Here is a 17,806-nt window from a genome sequence, read left to right as displayed (position 1 = left end):
ATTAAAAATTTTAATCGTTTGACAGCCCCAATATTTATCTGTACATGTGGAATTTGTGCTTTTTTTGTGTGCGTTAATAATGGCATTTTCACAGTTCTGAGTAATTTTTTTGAATTAAAATTAAAATTTAAAATCTACTGTTTTGTTTCAGTAATTATATAAGAAAATTATAAATTATTAACAATCAGTAAGGTAATTAAAAATAAATATTAGCAATAAGCAACAACAAAAAGTTATTTTACTTTATTTTTTATTTTTGAAATGATTATTTTTTATTATTATTATTGTTGAATTTACGTTATTTTGGAAGAGAAAGAAGATGGAGGAGGGGTTGGGGTAAACGTTGTGACAGAGGAAGTCAGACATTTCTCGCTTCCGTCCGCGGTGCTGCTCAGAGGAAGCCAGGCACGGACACGCCGGAACAACCGACCCTTCTCCAACGGCACCGGCGAACGCTGGAATCTGAGCCCGGGAAACGCGCACTCTAACGGGGTTGTCGAGACATGGACGTCCGGGACCGGAGCGACGACGAGCCGGTGTCTTCGCGTCTTGCCAGCCTCACCTGGGAGAGCTGTCAGCAGGTAGGACAATATTTATTTTATTATTATTATTATTTTTTTAAAACAAGGCGGAGTCAAAACAAGCTTGTACATGTTGATTTATACAGTTTTTAAAATTATTTTACCATTGTATTATGGAAATGTTTGCCAGCACACAGGAGGAAATCATCTGATCCTAATTAGCTCCAGGTGTGCAACTAAACTTTTCCAATTACTAGTCATGTTGAAATGCGCAAACATTGTTGCAAACGCTTATTTTAATATTTAATAACTTTGATGAAATGCACTACAATTTCAATGCATGTTTATTTAGACAACTTAAAGCACTAATTTGGGTGCTGAGTGCCAACTTTTTGGTTGCCAGGTTTCCCTTTCAACCTATTTTCTCACTTGTGCAAAAATGATGAAAGCTGTTGTAATAATTTTAAATGGAGATGTTTAGCATTTTCAGCCAAAAGCTATAGTTATCTTTCACTGTAATGTACTTAAATACTGTTTGTTCCTCTTGCCCACAAGCTTCCAACTGTAAATCTCCCTTGGTTTGAGGGGGTAGTCATTTTTTTAATCACAACATTAAAGAGGATTAAAGAGGCACTTAGTGCCTGTCGTAATGTGGCAGCTATTTAGCAAACAAAAGCCAGCGTGCAAATGTGGGGCTATTGTGCTAACTACTTGTTGCGCCGATTCTCTTTTTGTGTTCACACAATAAAGAAAAAAACGAAAGTAGATGACATTTTGCCAACGTAGGAAAATACGAGAGGGGAAAAGATTTTTAAAATTTTTATTTAAAAAAACCCAAAACTAAGCACCCAGTGAGAAGGCGTCCGCCTAAGGAGCCAAATTCAAAGCATCACCAGGTCTTCTCTGTTCCAAATGTATCACATAGCTTGACAATTTTAGTTAAATTGATAACAAATTAGCCTTTTTATCGCAAAATTCCTTTTGACCTGATTACCCCAAAAGTAATTCAGGTTTGGTATGTATAAAGCACACGGTCCCAGTTGAAGCCTGGGACCGTGTGCTTTGGTCAGATGAGACCAAGGTTGAGCTTTTTGGCAACAAACACTCTAAGTGGGTCTGGCGTGCCACGAAAGATGCGCATGGTGAAAAGCACCTCATACCCACTGTGAAGTATGGGGGTGGGTCAGTGATGCTGTGGGGCTGTTTCGCTTCCAAAGGCCCTGGGAACCTTGTTAGGGTGCATGGCATCATGAATGCTTTGAAATACCAGGACATTTTAAATCAAAATCTGTTGCCCTCTGCCCGAAAGCTAAAGATGGGTCATCAGTGGGTCTTTCAGCAAGACAATGACCCTAAACATATGGCCAAATCTACACAGAAATGGTTCACCAGACACAAAATCAAGCTCCTCCCATGGCCAACTCAGTCCCCAGACTTTGTTTTGTTGGCAAAAGGGGCTTGTACAAAGTATTAACACCAGGGGTGCTAATAATTGTGACACACATTATTTGATGTCAAATATTTTTTTCTTTATGTGGGATTTTTTTCCCCACTGAATGAATTCACTTGTATTGAAGGTTGGATTTTTTTCTTTTTTCCGTTAAGGTCCCATATTATTTGAATTAAAAATATATACGTATATTAGAAGCTAAAAAACACATCTTTTTCAGGGGTGCCAATAATTATGGAGGGCACTGTATTTAAACCACCCTTATTTGATATTACTGCATTTAAGTATTTTCTTAAGGCATCTTTAGTATATTTTTTCTGTATGCATCGAAACAAAACAAGAAGAAAGCGCACAATAGTACTTTGGGTGTCAAATTTGCCTCTTGTAGCACGTTTCACCGGTGTAGCCCATATTGCCAGAACACCGGTTTTGTCCCACCTCGTCTCATCCCGTCTTCTCTGTTCATTTTGCTTTTGCTGCTCATTTTGTAAAATCTCGACAGTGTTGTCATACTCATTAATGTTCCTCTAAGGTTCAAATTGAAAGGGTTGAACAGATGACATGTGTATGTCGCTAATCAATTTCTGGAAGTTCGGCAGTGTAACCATGTGATGTCAACAATAGTGGCGACCTACAAATTGAACTAATTTTACAAATTGTATAAAAAGGAAAACGTCAAAATTTTTAACTCGAAATAAGGTTTATCTTTTAAGAACTACAAGTCTTTCTATCCATGGATCCCTTTAAAGTGCGTATGACACCAGAAAGCATGTTTATTTCATATTTCACGCAGTGTTTGATGCTCCTGAATGAAATGGACTGCTTGGATGTGTATGGAAGCGATCGTTTTGTATACTCAATTTTTGAATCCTGCGCCATGAAAATGAGTGACTTCCGGCTTCAATCTCAGGTTTAGCAACCGGGTCAGCATCTCACAATACTGCATTGCTTTATAGTATGCAGACGGACTGCAGATTCAGCTCATTTTGCGAATTAATTTGCAAATTTTTTGCGTAACGCCAGCCAAACGAGTGCAGAAAATTGTTGCTGCACCAGGGAGAGGCGCGTGAGCCTTTTTGGGTTTCAAAAGATTCCCATTCACCGCCGATATTGGTCAAAACAAGCCCTACTACTGTGGGACAATTGGACTTACGAATTAGTGAGTAAACATCGTTTTTGTATTATGTCAAATACTGGGATCATGGCACACGTTTTAATACGGAGGTCGCTTTCATTTTGTGGCTGATTGTCCACCAAGAATGCCACTCGGCTGACAACCGGTGGCTTGTTTGCGCACCCCCCTCTATACTCGGCTTATTGCACTCTTCGTGTTCCCGGTTTATGGAGAAAATATTCAATCCAGTTCAAAGGACGGTGTGATGGAGAAAATATTATGTGACCCGAAGTGAATTAGCACTTTATGCCTTATGATAAATTCAATTCGGGTCAAGGGGCGGAATGATGGGGGAAAATATTACATTATGCTTTTGTGATGTATGATTGCTTCTGTGAATTAGATTGTAACAATTTCTATTGTTTTTCTGTCTGCGAACAACTTCTCTTGTTTTTCACCTTGTTCCCATAGTTAGGAGACGCGCTTGAGTAGGGAATCTCATGAGATAACTTGTTTTGCATCATAGTATTGTGTTATTGCACGCCTGGATCCCATAGCTAGAAGGGAATCTCACAAGATAACTTGTTTTGCACCCATAATATTTACCATTTGTTACATCTGTTGCAGCACTGCTCATTTGTCCCATGTGAAAAGCCCTTTTTCAAGGGGGCTGAACCAAAAGTAGCTTTCATGTTTGTCACTGGGCAGGGCCGCGCCGCTCGGGGACGGAGGTTGGCCTCTCCGCCTCCGCGGGGCGCGTCCCTACAAAAACCGGACATTTCCGGGCGACCCGTGAAGTCCGCCAGCGGGTCACGTACGGTTCACCTGGCTTTGTTCCTTCGCCGCCTCACCGGAGTGTGTTGGCTCCCCGCTCATTTGTCACGGTAAGCGATTTTCATTGCTAAGGGACATTTCGTTTTGCTGTAACAGTAACGCGGGGATTCTGGGTTTGACAAACTCAAATCTAGCGTCATCGTTGACATTTGTTGATACTTGTTTGCTTGCTCTTGTGGGATTGTAATCAATAAATCTCATTTATTCTGCATTTTCTAATCGATAAAAATTGTCTATTGAGCAAAAGTGTGCCTGTTACTGATTCACCGCGAACCTGGAAATTTCGGAAAACACCGGTGTTCTGTCAAATGTTCCACCCCATCAGAAATGGCAACATTCTGTTAAAAATGGCAGTGAATACAGCGATTCCAAAGTCAACACGACAAACTTTCTTTAAATAAAGGACTATTTACTTATGTTTGATCATGGACGGACATGTAGAAAAGTCCATCCTGCCATGTTAGCTGCAAAACAACTGCACATTGCTCTCTTGCTGTTTAAGTGTTCGCCATGTAATAAAGCATTATTTTACGCCATATTAGTGTTGACCATGTGGCAGCTATGCGCTCCTCTGAAGGCAGTCGGTTTGTCCGGCGGGGAACGAGCTGTAACTTGCTCGCCGCCGGATGGGTTGCCGATCGGCGAAGACAGACCCCGCTGCTATGTGACATAATCCGGGCTAGTTTTATGTGATTTTTGTTTTTTTTTTATCTTCGAAAAGCTAGAATAAAGACTATGAGACGTCACTCGGTTCGGGTTAGCTAGCTGTCAAGCTTCTTGGTTTGTTTACATTCTCCAAAGCCGGGGCAGGGAAATGACAAAAGCCGGACTAACTACGGTGGCATAAAATATCATTCTGGTGGAGGTGCGACAGTAATGGTGAAGTCGACAGTTTTTGACCATGATGGAGTATTTTTACCAAGTTGTACTGAATAAATGCATTTTTATTATTTCATATTCCATTTAGCACAAGACTGTTATTTGTCATGACCATACACTTTATTTAGCAATTGGGGGAAAATACTTTGATAAAAAGGAAGTATTGGAGTCGAGACACTGAAACAATGACATTTTGTGGGTCTTTGTCCCATTTTCCTCGTTCTGAATTATTCCCGCTTAATGGGCTGAATTCTAAATTGGATGAAACCTGCTGACGTCATCCTCCTGTTGGGGACGCTAGAGCCCTATAATGGTTGGCGTGGCTAAACGGCAGATTAAAAGACTAATTTCTCGTCATCTGTGCTTTGCCAAATTGTTGTATATAGTCGAATCGTCTCAAAATATGATTTCAATTCCCTTAATAATGCCATTTAAGACTTTTTTTCATCCTGTCGTACACACTTTAAAGCCTGTTTTCGAGCTGCTGGAGGGTCCTTCCGTCAGTCAGCAGCGGCCAAAGTTGCCCACACAGATGCCTGATCAAAATACTTTTTTATCGGCTTATTTTTTTTGTTTGTTAATTGGCCGATGTTGGATAGACGGCTCATATATCGGCCACCCGATTGACCTCTAGTCAAAACCCATCTGGGCTGTTTAGACTGAGAAGCATTTTCTCCATATCTGAGATGAAACTACCTCCAGAGGTGGTTTCAATCAGTCTTGCAGAAATCAGATTTCTGAGCTTGAGTAACGTTTGGATAAAATGTACTTCGAGGAGTAATTTTACCACACCATACTTTTTCCTTTGTGAAGAAGAAACGCCTTCACGATTTCTTTAGCTCAATCTTTTAGATTTGTGCCGAGCAGTTGCCGCCTTGTAAAAAAAAAAGCAGGTCACTTCACCCTGGGCTGCCGTGGCGTTCGCCCATACCCGCCTCCTCGCCCCGCCGTCCCCAAATCCATCTGGGTAAATAAATAAATAGGCAAGCAAGCGAAGGGAAATGTTGACAGAGTCTGTCCTTGTGGTCAGATTAGCCACTCATGCTTGAGCGCGGCTAAAAAGGCGCTGCATTATTCAGCCTCAGACACAGAGATGAAGGACTTTGGACTGTGTGCGCGAATGTGTGTGTGTGTGAGAGGGCCTGGGAGCACTTTTTGGGGCGCATGCCTTCACTTTATGGGCACGGCGGGACTGCAGATGCCGGAGGGGCGCGTAGCTCAATGCTTAATTAGCATCAGCCTCTCACTTTTTCTCGAGGGTCGCTGTCCACGGTGCTGAAAGTTCCATCTCGCAGTTGTTTTTAATGGCGCGATGCTAAACAATATATCATGTACTAAAAAAATATTGATACAAAAAAAAATCATTGAGTAGCTATTCCTAATATAGTATGTTAGTATATATAATACAAAAAAATACAGTGGTGTATTAAGTCACCATTGGACCCAAACTCATTGTGCATAAATAAACAGTAAAAGGTGCTTTAATGACTTTTCTAATGGGTTTTTACATGTAGAAAACAAATTTAGCACTCAAATCTGGCAGTTTTTTATTTTTTAAAGAATTTTATAGCTATTCCAGGCAAAAATGACATATTGGGGAACACCCACTTTTTCAACAATTCTGGTTGAGAATTAGTGATCATGTCTAGCTTTGTTGCTAGCTAGTACATGTTGACCACAAGAGAGTAGAAAGCCTGTGGGTAGCATGCTAGCATAAATCCGCAGCTCATTCTGGGTGTGACATCATCAGTTTGGAGTTTTTTTTTTTAGTGGGCGGGGCCATTTCAGCTTAAAAGGGAAGATTAATAAAGATTTAATTTCATGATTAAGCATTTCTCTCACTTTTTTTGAATTTATTTGTGACCAAAAATTGCCTTCATTTTAAAGCCACTCGCCGCAGTATTTCAAAGTAGGGCTGCAGTTATCGGTTTTTTTAGTAGTCGATTAATCGATGAACTAGTTAGTTCGAATAATCGAGTAATCGGATAAGAAACATAAGAAATTAAAATGGCTGAGCCTCAAACCATGTAAAAAAAAAACAACAAAAGAACAATTGACTAACTTGGCAAACATCTGCTAGCTTAAATGCGATAAAACGCTAATGTTTAAACATTTTTTTTTTTTTTAGAATACTCTTAACAAATGGTTGAAACACATATTCCCACAAAAAACTGCTAAATATACCTATAAACTAAATTACGAATGCATTAAAAAAATTAGCTTAAACGAAATTTAGTTTATGATGGTCTTAACAGGGAGCAGCTGGATTCAGCCATGTGAAATGAGTTATGTAATATTCACTGTTGCTACTAGAGGGCAGTGTATCCACCTAAATCTTTCAAAACAAACCATTTCAACGCCACTTTAAACGAATACTCGAAGCAGCAAAATTTTAATTCGAATCTTTTTTTTTCATCAAATTACTGGAGTTAATCGATTAATCGTTGCAGCACAATTTCAATTTTTTTTGTGTGTGTGATATTGACAGCACTCGTTCATTCGCTGCCACCCTCCCACTTCAAATGGATTGGACGTCTACTTGTGATAAACTTATTTAAATTGAAGCGTTAAGAGGCACACGATTGGCAACTGTCGTCGTCAATGGCACTCGCAGCCAATCGTCCCAGTTGAAATCAATAGGATGTACAGTGCTGGCCAAAAAAATATTAAATCATTATCATTACACACAAAAATCGGGCGGACGAAAGTATTGGCACCCTCAGCCTAATACTTGGTAGCACAACCGTTAGACAAAATAACTGCAAACAACTGCTTCCGGTATCCATCAGTGAGTTTCTTACAATGCTCTGCTGGAATTTTGGACCATTCCTCTTTGGCCAACTCTTCCAGGTCTCTGAGATTTGAAGGGTGCCTTCTCCAAACTGCAATTTTCATATCTCTCCACAGGTGTTGAATGGCATTCTGGTCTGGACTCATTGCCAGCCACCTTAGAAGTCCCCAGTGCTTTCTCTCAAACCATTTTCTAGTGCTTTTTGAAGTGTGTTTTGGGTCGTTGTCCTGCTGGAAGACCCATGACCTTTGAGGGAGACCCAGCTTTCTCACACTGGGCCCTACATTATGCTGCAAAATTTGTTGTTAGTTTCCAGACTTCATAATGCCATGCACACGGTCAAGCAGTCCAGTGCCAGAGGCAGCAAAACAACCCCAAAACATCATCATTTGTTTCATCTGACCAGAGAACATTCTTCCAAAATGTTTTTGGCTTTCTTAGGTAGGTTTTGGCTAACTCCAGCCTGGCTTTTTATGTCTCTGGGTCAGAAGTGGGGTCTTCCTGGGTATCCTACCATCGAGTTCCTTTTCATTCAGACGCCGACGGATCGTATGTGTTGACACTGTTGTAAAACCCTTGGACTGCAGGACGGCTTGAATCCCTAATCCCTTTCGCTTTAAAAAATAACTTGCGCACGGATCGCGCTTCTGTTTCTGCCTGTCTCATACACAAATTTATTTTCCAGTCTTTTTGAAAAGGAGTAAATCTCTCGCTCAGTAAACGGCAGCATCCACCATGACGTTGTGCTTGCGTCCGTTGAAGGTGACGCGTCTTGAATTTCGTTCCGCTACGAGCGGCTGTCATAAAGTTGTGAGGGAAAATCATCAGTTTTGAACTTTTATGAATTGTAATCGAATCGTCACGTGTCAAATCGCGATGCATGTAATATTCAATTTTTTTGGAACTCCCTTAGAAGTTGGGTCTTTGTCAAGTTCAAAAATAGATCCTTAGGTAGACATTCGTAAAATTACCCCAAAATAAGGAGCGAAGACACTCAGCTTTCTTGGCCAAGGAGAGCCAGGAGGGACTAGACAGAGAAATGCTAGATTACGCTGTATAGTCACCAAAATTAATCTTAAAAAAAAAAAAAACCTTGCTCTTTCTTTTATTAGGGGTTTGTCCTGACACAGAAGGGTGCCGCCCTAAAGGGAGGGGGAAAGCAAGCTGGAGACACCCATGTGATTTTGGTTGGCTATGTGTGAGCATGTAGGTGGAACTAACTAAATACACGTGTGTAAGCAAGGGCACTTAGGTAAAGTGGTCAGAATGACCCAGACACTTCAGTTATGCAACGCTGTGGCCATGGAAGATGTCCTCGACTGGAAGATTGTCCTCGAAAGTCTAGACGAAAGTCCAGACGTAAGATGCTGACAATGTCCTAGAAGGTCTAGTTACGCAATGTTGCGGCCATGAAGCCAGGCAGTTGTCACCCCGACCCTTTTTTACACTTTGTAACACTTAAACACTATACCTAGTATAGCAAGCAATAATCATTTACTGGTTATATCAAATAAGAAAAAATATGGCAATATGTATTATGTATGTATTAGGTATATATGAGCACAAGCAAATATTCAATCAATCAAGCAAATATTCAATCAACCCTCGATAATTAACTCAACAGTCTTCCTGGGTATCCTACCATAGAGTCCCTTTTCATTCAGACGCCGACGGATAGTACGGGTTGACACTGTTGTACCCTCAGACTGCAGGACAGCTTGAACTTCTTTGGATGTTATTCGCACAATCTTTCGTTGAAATCTCTCGTCAATTTTTTCTTTTCCATTCACATCTAGGGAGGTTAGCCACAGTGCCATGGGATTTACACTTATTGATGACACTGCGCACGGTAGACACAGGAACATTCAGGTCTTTGGAGATGGACTTGTAGCCTTGAGATTGCCCATGCTTCCTCAAAAATTAGCTTCTCAAGTCCTCAGACAGTTCTTTGGTCCTCTTTCTTCTCTCCATGCTCAATGTGGTACACACCAGGACACAGGTTGAGTCAACTTTAATCCATTTTAACTGGCTATAACTGTGATTTAGTTATTGCCACCACCTCAAATGTGCCACAGATGCTGTTAATTACACAAATTAGAGAATCATCACATGATTTTTCAAACGTGCCAGTATGTTTGGCCAACACTATATATTGTTCTCAATGAGCTTATTATAATGAGTGGTGCATTCAAAACAATTGTCCGTTCAGGCGTCAGGCAATCGATTGATTTTCAAGACCGGAACGCCGAGGCTTTCTGGTGTCCGCTTTCCTTTTGGCTGTGATTACACTCGACAATCTGTTGATCCCTGGCAGAATCTGGAGATGAAAGGCGGCGTCGACGCTCAGACCGTGAAGCATCATCGCCGGGAGGTAAAAAAATACCCTCGGAAAAACTTGGTACAATGGAGCGTTATCGGCGGCGGCTCGGAAACGATGGCGTTTTCGTCAAGGTGTTCCTTTTGATTGCCTCTGCAGTGGATTAATTGCTTTTCTTAACCCACGCCCACTTGACGGCAGCTGGGGGCACTTAAATGCAGCATGGGAAAAAAAATTAATGTCACTTTTGTGTTTTCACGACAGTATTATGCGGACTATAAGTCATACTTTGTCATATTTTGTCTGGGCCTGCACTGGTCAGTCGAAATGATTGAAAAAATATTACCAAAAAAATTGTCAAAAAAATACTGTAACTGTCCTGAGTTTTTCATTAGATTTTGGCCCCGAGTTGTTGCTGGTAAAGGAATTTCACTTTTCTTTCTTCCTCCTTTCATTGAGTGCTTTTTATTTTCCATTTTCCTTTGAGATACTCACGTGCACCCCCCTATCCTCCTTCAGGACACCCTGAAAGCATGTCCTGGGGGGTGCGTGTCAATGATTTATGCTCTCCATTTTGCGAGCAGCCGCCGTTTGGGCTCAAAAAATGCTCTCGCCGTTTGTCTGTCGCCGAGGTGGCTCTGATTCAAAGTTCCCACGGGTGTCGGGCGTTCTTTAAAACGCTCCGAATCGGCATCGGAAAGGCTCGAAAAGTGCATGCATTTTGGATAAAGGCCCTTAAAGTGCTCGGATTTCTTTTCAAGAGTTGTATGAGGAGACGTTGCATAAAATAAAACTCATGCGTAAGGAACCGTATTTGCTCACTTAGTCAAAATGGAAGGTAAAGTTTGTTAATTTATTCTGAAAGGATGAGCCTCATTTAAATGCTATCGAATAAAAAGAAATCTATTTCTGGACAGTATTTTATTTTGATAGGAGTTGATCTGGAATCGCCTCAAAATAAACTGAAGTGCCATAGTATCGATCGGGAGTGACCTAGCAATGCCTCAAAATTAGTAGGATGTGACCCAGAAATGCCTCAAATCAACAAGAAATGCTCAATAAATAGTCAAAATTCACAGTTTACCTGGAAATACTCCCAAATCAACCTGAAGTGACCCAATATCAATAGGAAGCGACCGAGAAATGGCCAAAAAAACAGTCGGATGTGACCCAGAAATGACCCAAATCAACAGAAAGTGAATGCTGGCATTTTAGGTAACCAGCATTCCCACGCAAGTTCTCCAGAAATTGCCATTATTAGTTAGATGGGGCTTTGCAAAGCAAAATACTAAAATTCCTTCTTGTTTTTTTAAAATGGCGTTTCTTTTGCGCACTGTTTGACCGATCGCCACCGTTCGAATATCGAAATGACCGGAACTTTTCGAATGACCTCCAAAAAAGTTGTTTGCCCGTCAACAGTGTTTTTGGGGGAAAAAAATTAAAATGCTACTTGTCCTACAAGTTTTGACCAAACCACAAAATTTACACATCAAAAATTCCAGGACAGTAGGAGGCATAAAAGTCTGATACAGAATTTGGCAAAACATACGGTTCCCCCCAAATTCGCCAAAAACTTGCCCATTTATTTCTAATGGGATGCCATTGACAGCCATGTACGTCCAAATTTCCCATTCATTTTCAATGACAGGAAAACATAGGTTGTTATTTTCAACCACTTACCGTGACATTCAACTGCCGCCCTAGTAAGTCGATGGCATTGACAGCTATGCATGTCTATGCTGTTGACGGCCATGTACGTCCAATTTTCCCATTCATTTTCAATGACAGATGAGCCTGTGTGGTTGTGATTTTTGTTTAAAAAATTACCATTACAGCCCAATGACATTCAACTGGTGCCCAAGTGAGTCGTTGCCAATGACAGGCATGCACTTCCAAATTTCCTGTTCATTTTCAATGGCAGAAAAACCTGTGTGGTTGTGATTTTTGACCAACAACTTACCATTACAGCCAATTGACATTCAACTAGCGCCCAAGTAAGTCGATGCCATTGACAGTCATGCACGTCCATGCCATTGACAGTCCATGTACGTCCAAATTTCCTGTTCATTTTCAATGTCAGTAAAACCTGTGTGGTTGTGATTTTTGACCGCTTACCTTTACAGCCCATTGATATTCAACTGACGCCCAACTAAGTCTATACCATTGACTGGCATGTACGTCCAAATTTCCTGTTCATTTTCAATGGCAGAAAAGCCTGTGTGGTTATTTTTGACCAAAAAGTTACCATTACAACCCATTGACATTCAACTAGCACCCAAGTAAGTCGATGCCATTGACAGGCATGCACGTCTAAATTTTCCATTCATTTTCAATGGCAGAAAAACCTGTGTGGTTGTGATTTTTGACCAAAAAGTTACCATTACAGCCCATTGACATTCAACTGGCGACCAAGTCAGTTGTTGCCATTAAAAGGCATGCACATCCAAATATCCAATTCATTTTCAATGGCAACAAAACTGGGTGGTTGTGATTTTTTTTTTTAACCAAAAAAATACCATTACAGCCCATTGACATTCAACTGGCGCCCAAGTAAGTCGATGGCATTGACAGCCATGCATGTCTGTGCCGTTGACGGCCATACACGTCCAATTTTCCCGTTGGTTTTCAATTTCAGAAAATCCTGTGTGGCTGTGTTTTTTTTTTTTTTTTTTTTTTTTTTTTTTTTTTGACCAAAAAGATACCATTCCAGCCCATTGACATTCAACTGGCGCCCAAGTAAGTCAATACCATTGACAGGCATGCACGTCCAAATTTCCCATTCATTCTCAATAGCAGAAAAACCTTTGTGGTTGTGATTTTTGACCAAAAAGTAACCATTACAGCCCATTGACAATCAACTGGTGCCCAAGTAAGTGGATGCCATTAAAAGGCTTGCACATCTAAATATCCAATTCATTTTCAATGGCAACAAAACTGGGTGGTTGTGATTTTTTTTTTTGACCAAAAAGATACCATTACAGCCCATTGACATTCAACTGGCGCCCAAGTGAGTTGATACCATTGACAGGCATGGACGTCCAAATTTCCCGTTCATTTTCAATGGCAGAAAAGCCTGTGTGGTTGTAATTTTTGACCAAAAAGTTACCATTACAGCCCATTGACATTCAACTGGCGCCCAAGTAAGTCGATGCCATTGACAGCCATGCCACGTCCATACCGTAGACGGCCATGTACGTCTAAATTTCCCGTTCATTTTTAATGGCAGAAAAGCCTGTGTGGTTGTGATTTTTGACCAAAAAGTTAACATTACATCTCATTGACATTCAACTGGCACCCAAGTAGGTCGATATCATTGACAGGCATGCACTTCCAAATTTCCTATTCATTCTCAATATCAGAAAAACCTGTGTGGTTGTGATTTTTGACCAAAAAGTTACCATTAGAGCCCATTAACATTGAATTGGCGCCCAAGTAAGTCGATGCCATTGACATCCATGCATGTCCATGCCATAGACAGCCATGTACATCCAAGTTTCCAGTTCATTTTCAATGGCAGAAGAACCTGTGTGGTTGTAATTTTTTACCAAAAAGTTAACAATACAGCCCATTGACATTCACCTGGTTTCCAATTATGTCGATGCTCTTGACAGCCATGCAACCAGACCTGTCCCCGAAATGTCCCCAAATCAAACGGACGTGACATGATAGATCTGTATCCACCACAGCAATGCTCCATCGTAATTTCCCCAGTAGTTGCAGTTTCTAGTTAATAATAAAGTTCAGCGATTTAAATAAAAATAATCACTTGTAGTCCAAGTGTCAAAGTTTCCGAACTAGCCATGAAAAACGATATGCTTATCCTTTGTGGTGTTTCTTTCCTGACTCCAGCCAAAAATAAAGTTTCAGCTGTTTAATTGGTTCAGGTGCAGCAAAGAGCACCGCGGGGCTCCTCTCATATAGACGGCCCACCCACGTCAAGTGCAAATCAGCATGTGATGAGCGCACTGACTCATCCTTCGGCTCGCCAACAGCGCGACCGGCGCGGCGTTGATGATTCTCCCCATCAGCAAAAAAGCAAACAAAACAACAATGGCAAAGAGTGGAGCTAATTGAGCTGGGAGGCCCGGCGGGGGCTCGCCAGGACCCTCGGTCGCTCGTCACGTCCTTTCTATCCGTCCGCCGCTGTCTCTGGATGTCTTTATCGCTCTTGAAATCTTTCTCAACAAAACAACACAGCATTTTAAAGAAATATTCCCCAGCCTCTTCGCCTGTTTGCTAAAATCAGCGAATAACATACGATTTTTTTTTTTGTATAGGATTGGCCTAATTCCACTCGCTAGCTGTAGGGGGAGCCCCGCGATCCGTTTCCCTGGTTTTCTAGTATAACTTGAAAGCATCACGCCCGGGCGGAGTAGCGTCGGTATCGCCGCGCTCCATGCAAAAAGCTAAAACGGGCTCCATTGTCTGTATCACAGCCCACTAGCTGACAACAAAAGCAGATTATGTGTTCTATTTGAGGCATATTAAGATGTAACACGCCGCCGGATGGGCCCGGCGCGGCCCGCAATAAAAGCCGCCGGCAAGCTGCTGAGACGAAGACTCCGCGCCGTTTTCCATCTTTTAGCTGCGCTCGGGGACTGATTACGGCGCGGCTAAGGGCCTTTACCTGGAAAGTCACTTTCACGTCCTCGTCCGCCATTTGTTAGTATGGCTAATGTCTCATTAAGCCTCGCGGAGGGGAAACGACGTGCTCTTTGGGTGAAGGTTACACTCCCAAAAGCTTCGCTGATGATCGCCGTGCCACAACAAGGCCTATTTGCGCTCGTGCTTCATTAACCCTGCGACTATTAGCCGAAACGCCGGCCAAACACTGGGAAGATTCTGTGGTTGAGAGCGGTTGCTGGGTAATTTTACATTTTGCGCGAGATAATTACAAAGCAATCAGAAGCTGTTTGGGGTAAACAAGCCAAAGGGCCGCGCTCGTGGCTCGAAAATAATTAAAAGATGGGCTAACCCGCTTCCCGTCGAAAAGCGGGGGGGGGGGGGGGGGGGTATCGCCGTCGGGCAAGGGGGTGTTTAACAAACATGAAATTTGGCATTTGCTCTTCGTCAATCTGAATGTAGGCAGTCTCCAGTATCGTAAATGGTGTGGGTAGCTCACGATGCCATTTGCGAGACAAGACCAGAGGTAGGTAGTAACATGTTACTAAGTTTTTGAGAAAAATTTACATTTAAGAGTAGTTTTACCAGATTTGTGAAGAAACGCTACTCTTACTCTACACAAGACTCATTACATTTTTCCTCTTTATTCTACATATTTGTTAGGTTTTGTGTTGGTTTCTCCTAGTGTGACTTATCCCTGTGATTACCCATTGCTCTCACCTGTGTGTGTTTTCCCAGTGTATCCTGCAATCTGCATCCACCTGTGTTACCCAGCTGTTCCTCGTCTCGTTACCCCTTGTCTGCGTATATAATGACCCAGTTTCTTGTCACTCCTTGTTGCGTCATTGTCAAAGTCTGTCAACGTCCATGTCCAAGTTCTGCTCAGCGTTCTCGCATCTCTCCAAGCCCTCGTGTTCCTCTCAGTAAGTTTTGATACCTAACCTTTTGTTGGTAACCTGAGTTTTGTTTGCCGCTGTGTTTTTTGGAATCTCGTCATTATTTGTTGGTACTCTGTTTTTTGCCTGCCATAATTAAATCATTTTTGCACCATCAATCTGCCTCATCTCCTTTCCCTGCATTTGGGTCCACACAACCTGCCTTCCCGTTCCCTGACAATATTGACTTTATTTTTGCCTGAGACGCCGACAGTGGCTCTACCAGTTTCACCAATGAGATGCCGCACCAGGTCAAAATGGATTGGATGTCTAGCGCTGTCAATGGTAGCCGGTGAGCTTACTAAGACACTATTTTAGCGGAAAATTTTGGTTGCAGTATAGCGTTAAGGTTAGGGTTTGTGTGTGTATATATATATATATATATATATATATGTGTATATGTACTGTTGTATGAAAAAGTATCTGAACCTTTTGGAATTTCTCACATTTCTGCATAAAATCACCATCAAATGTGATCTGATCTTTGTCAAAATCACAAAGATGAAAAACGGTGTGTACTTCAACTAAAAACACCTAAACATTTATAGGTTTTCCTGCCAACTATAAAACACACACCTGGCAGGAAATGTCTTGATGAGAAGCGGATACGGTATACCATTTGCAGCCACCACTGACAGTCATGGTTGCCCAACTTCCCATCATGTTGAATGTTTGCTTTCCATTCCAACAATAATTTACCGAAAAATATGGCATATTTTAGAGATGATTTGAATTGCGATTAATTACGATTAATTTTTAAGCTGTGATTAACTCAATTAAAAAAATTAATCGTTTGACAGCACAAATTTTTTAATTTCTTGAGGTCATTTGGAACTGACTGTGTTGCATGTAGTGCCGCAACGATTAATCGATTAACTCGAGTATTCGATTAGAAAAAAAATATTCGAATTCAATTTTTTTGCTTTGAGTATTCCTTTAATTAAAGTGGCGTTGTAATGGTTTATTTTGAAAGTGTTTGCATTTAGTTTTATTGATTAGGGTGGACACACTGCCCTCTGGTCTGCCTCGTTTCACATGGCTGAATCCAACTGCTCCCTGTTAAGACCAACGTGAGCTAAGTTTTTGTTTGAACTAAAGTTTTTTCATGCATTCGTAAGAGCATTGTAAAGAAACATTATCATTTTATAGCATTTAAGCTAGCGCACTTTTGCTACGTAAGTTAGCCTATTGTTCTTTTGTTGTACATAGATCCTCATTTATTTTTATTATACCATTTGAGGCTCAGCTCAGGTATTTTAATTTTTCATGTTCCTTATCCGCTTACTCGATTGTTCGAACTAGTTCATCGATTAATCGACTATTAAAATAATCGATAGCTGCAGCCCTAGTTGCATGTCGTCATAGTTTTGTATTAAATCGAAGTCCACCGACTAGAATCGGCGCAAAATATCGTATCGTTATCCTCTCTCCATAAATATTTTTCGAGATCCGCCCCTATATATATCGATTCTTGGCGGGAACATGTCGATAAGCTATCGGGATATGGATTATCGTGATATATAACCATTTCGATAATTGTCACGCCCGATTGCTGCCGGATCAAGGAGGGAGACCAGCTTCTGATTGGCCGAAATGGATCACCTGTTGCTTTGGCTGTTTCTGGAAGGGTGCCAACGATCATCAGGCCAGTTCCTCATCGGCGACGGGGTCAAGGCGTCCTCCCTACCTGATGACTCGCGAGGTTTTTATCACGTGGAGCGCAGACATGGTCACCTTACCCCGGGACTCACTTGAGAGAACGCCATTGGAAATCGATAAGCACCCCTCCTCTCCTTGCTCTTTAATTGTTAGGAGGGGGGAAAAAATAGCTCTCTTGTTAACGCCGGGCGTTGTTGCATCGTCAGCCAGGTCGGCCTGACTTTCATCCGTTCACTCACCTACATTGCGCCAACTTTTTAGCTCTATTCAAACGTCAAATCAAATTTACATATAAAGTGTCGGATCGTCGCATCGGTATGCGCCGACGCGAAGAGGTCGGGAGTTTTTGTTTTGGACGGATCGGACCGATTCGGCGTTTAGCGTGGCAGATAAGCAAATAGCGCCACTGATTTGTCACCCTGGCACCTCGCGGGATTTACGACGCGGGTCCGTCTAGCCATCAATCAATGGCGACGCACTCCAAGGACAACTTTGTCTCGTGATGCAATTTGTAAGGTTGTCCAGTCAAATTGATTCCTTAAGCACACGCCGTCCGCCGAAAAAGAACATTAACCTCCCGTGTTTGCCGTAAACAAGACAATAAATGATAGCGCCGCACCCCCGCGACGAAAAAGAGGGTGACAAACGACAAGATGAACAGTGATGGCGGGAATGATGGATTC

At 41.7% G+C, this 17,806-nt stretch overlaps 1 protein-coding gene across 3 annotated transcripts in view; it reads left to right on the top strand.

The window, feature by feature from the left end:
• Nucleotides 1-323: 323 nt before the first annotated feature.
• Nucleotides 324-17,806, top strand: part of ppargc1a (peroxisome proliferator-activated receptor gamma, coactivator 1 alpha) — a 436,445-nt gene continuing 418,962 nt past the window's right edge. For 2 of the 3 annotated variants that reach the window (XM_057856333.1, XM_057856332.1), the window contains exon 1: nt 325-581. In XM_057856333.1, coding sequence (XP_057712316.1) covers nt 504-581 — 78 coding nt within the window. In that variant the 5' untranslated portion in view covers nt 325-503. Of the gene's footprint in view, nt 582-17,806 lie in introns of all 3 variants that reach the window. The other variant, XM_057856330.1, reaches the window with a different exon arrangement.

The sequence above is a fragment of the Corythoichthys intestinalis genome, chromosome 13 (assembly GCF_030265065.1).
Source record: "Corythoichthys intestinalis isolate RoL2023-P3 chromosome 13, ASM3026506v1, whole genome shotgun sequence".
Classification (NCBI taxonomy): Eukaryota; Metazoa; Chordata; class Actinopteri; order Syngnathiformes; family Syngnathidae; genus Corythoichthys; species Corythoichthys intestinalis.
Note: the sequence above shows the minus strand (reverse complement) of the source record. Positions and strands in the feature narration are given on the sequence as shown.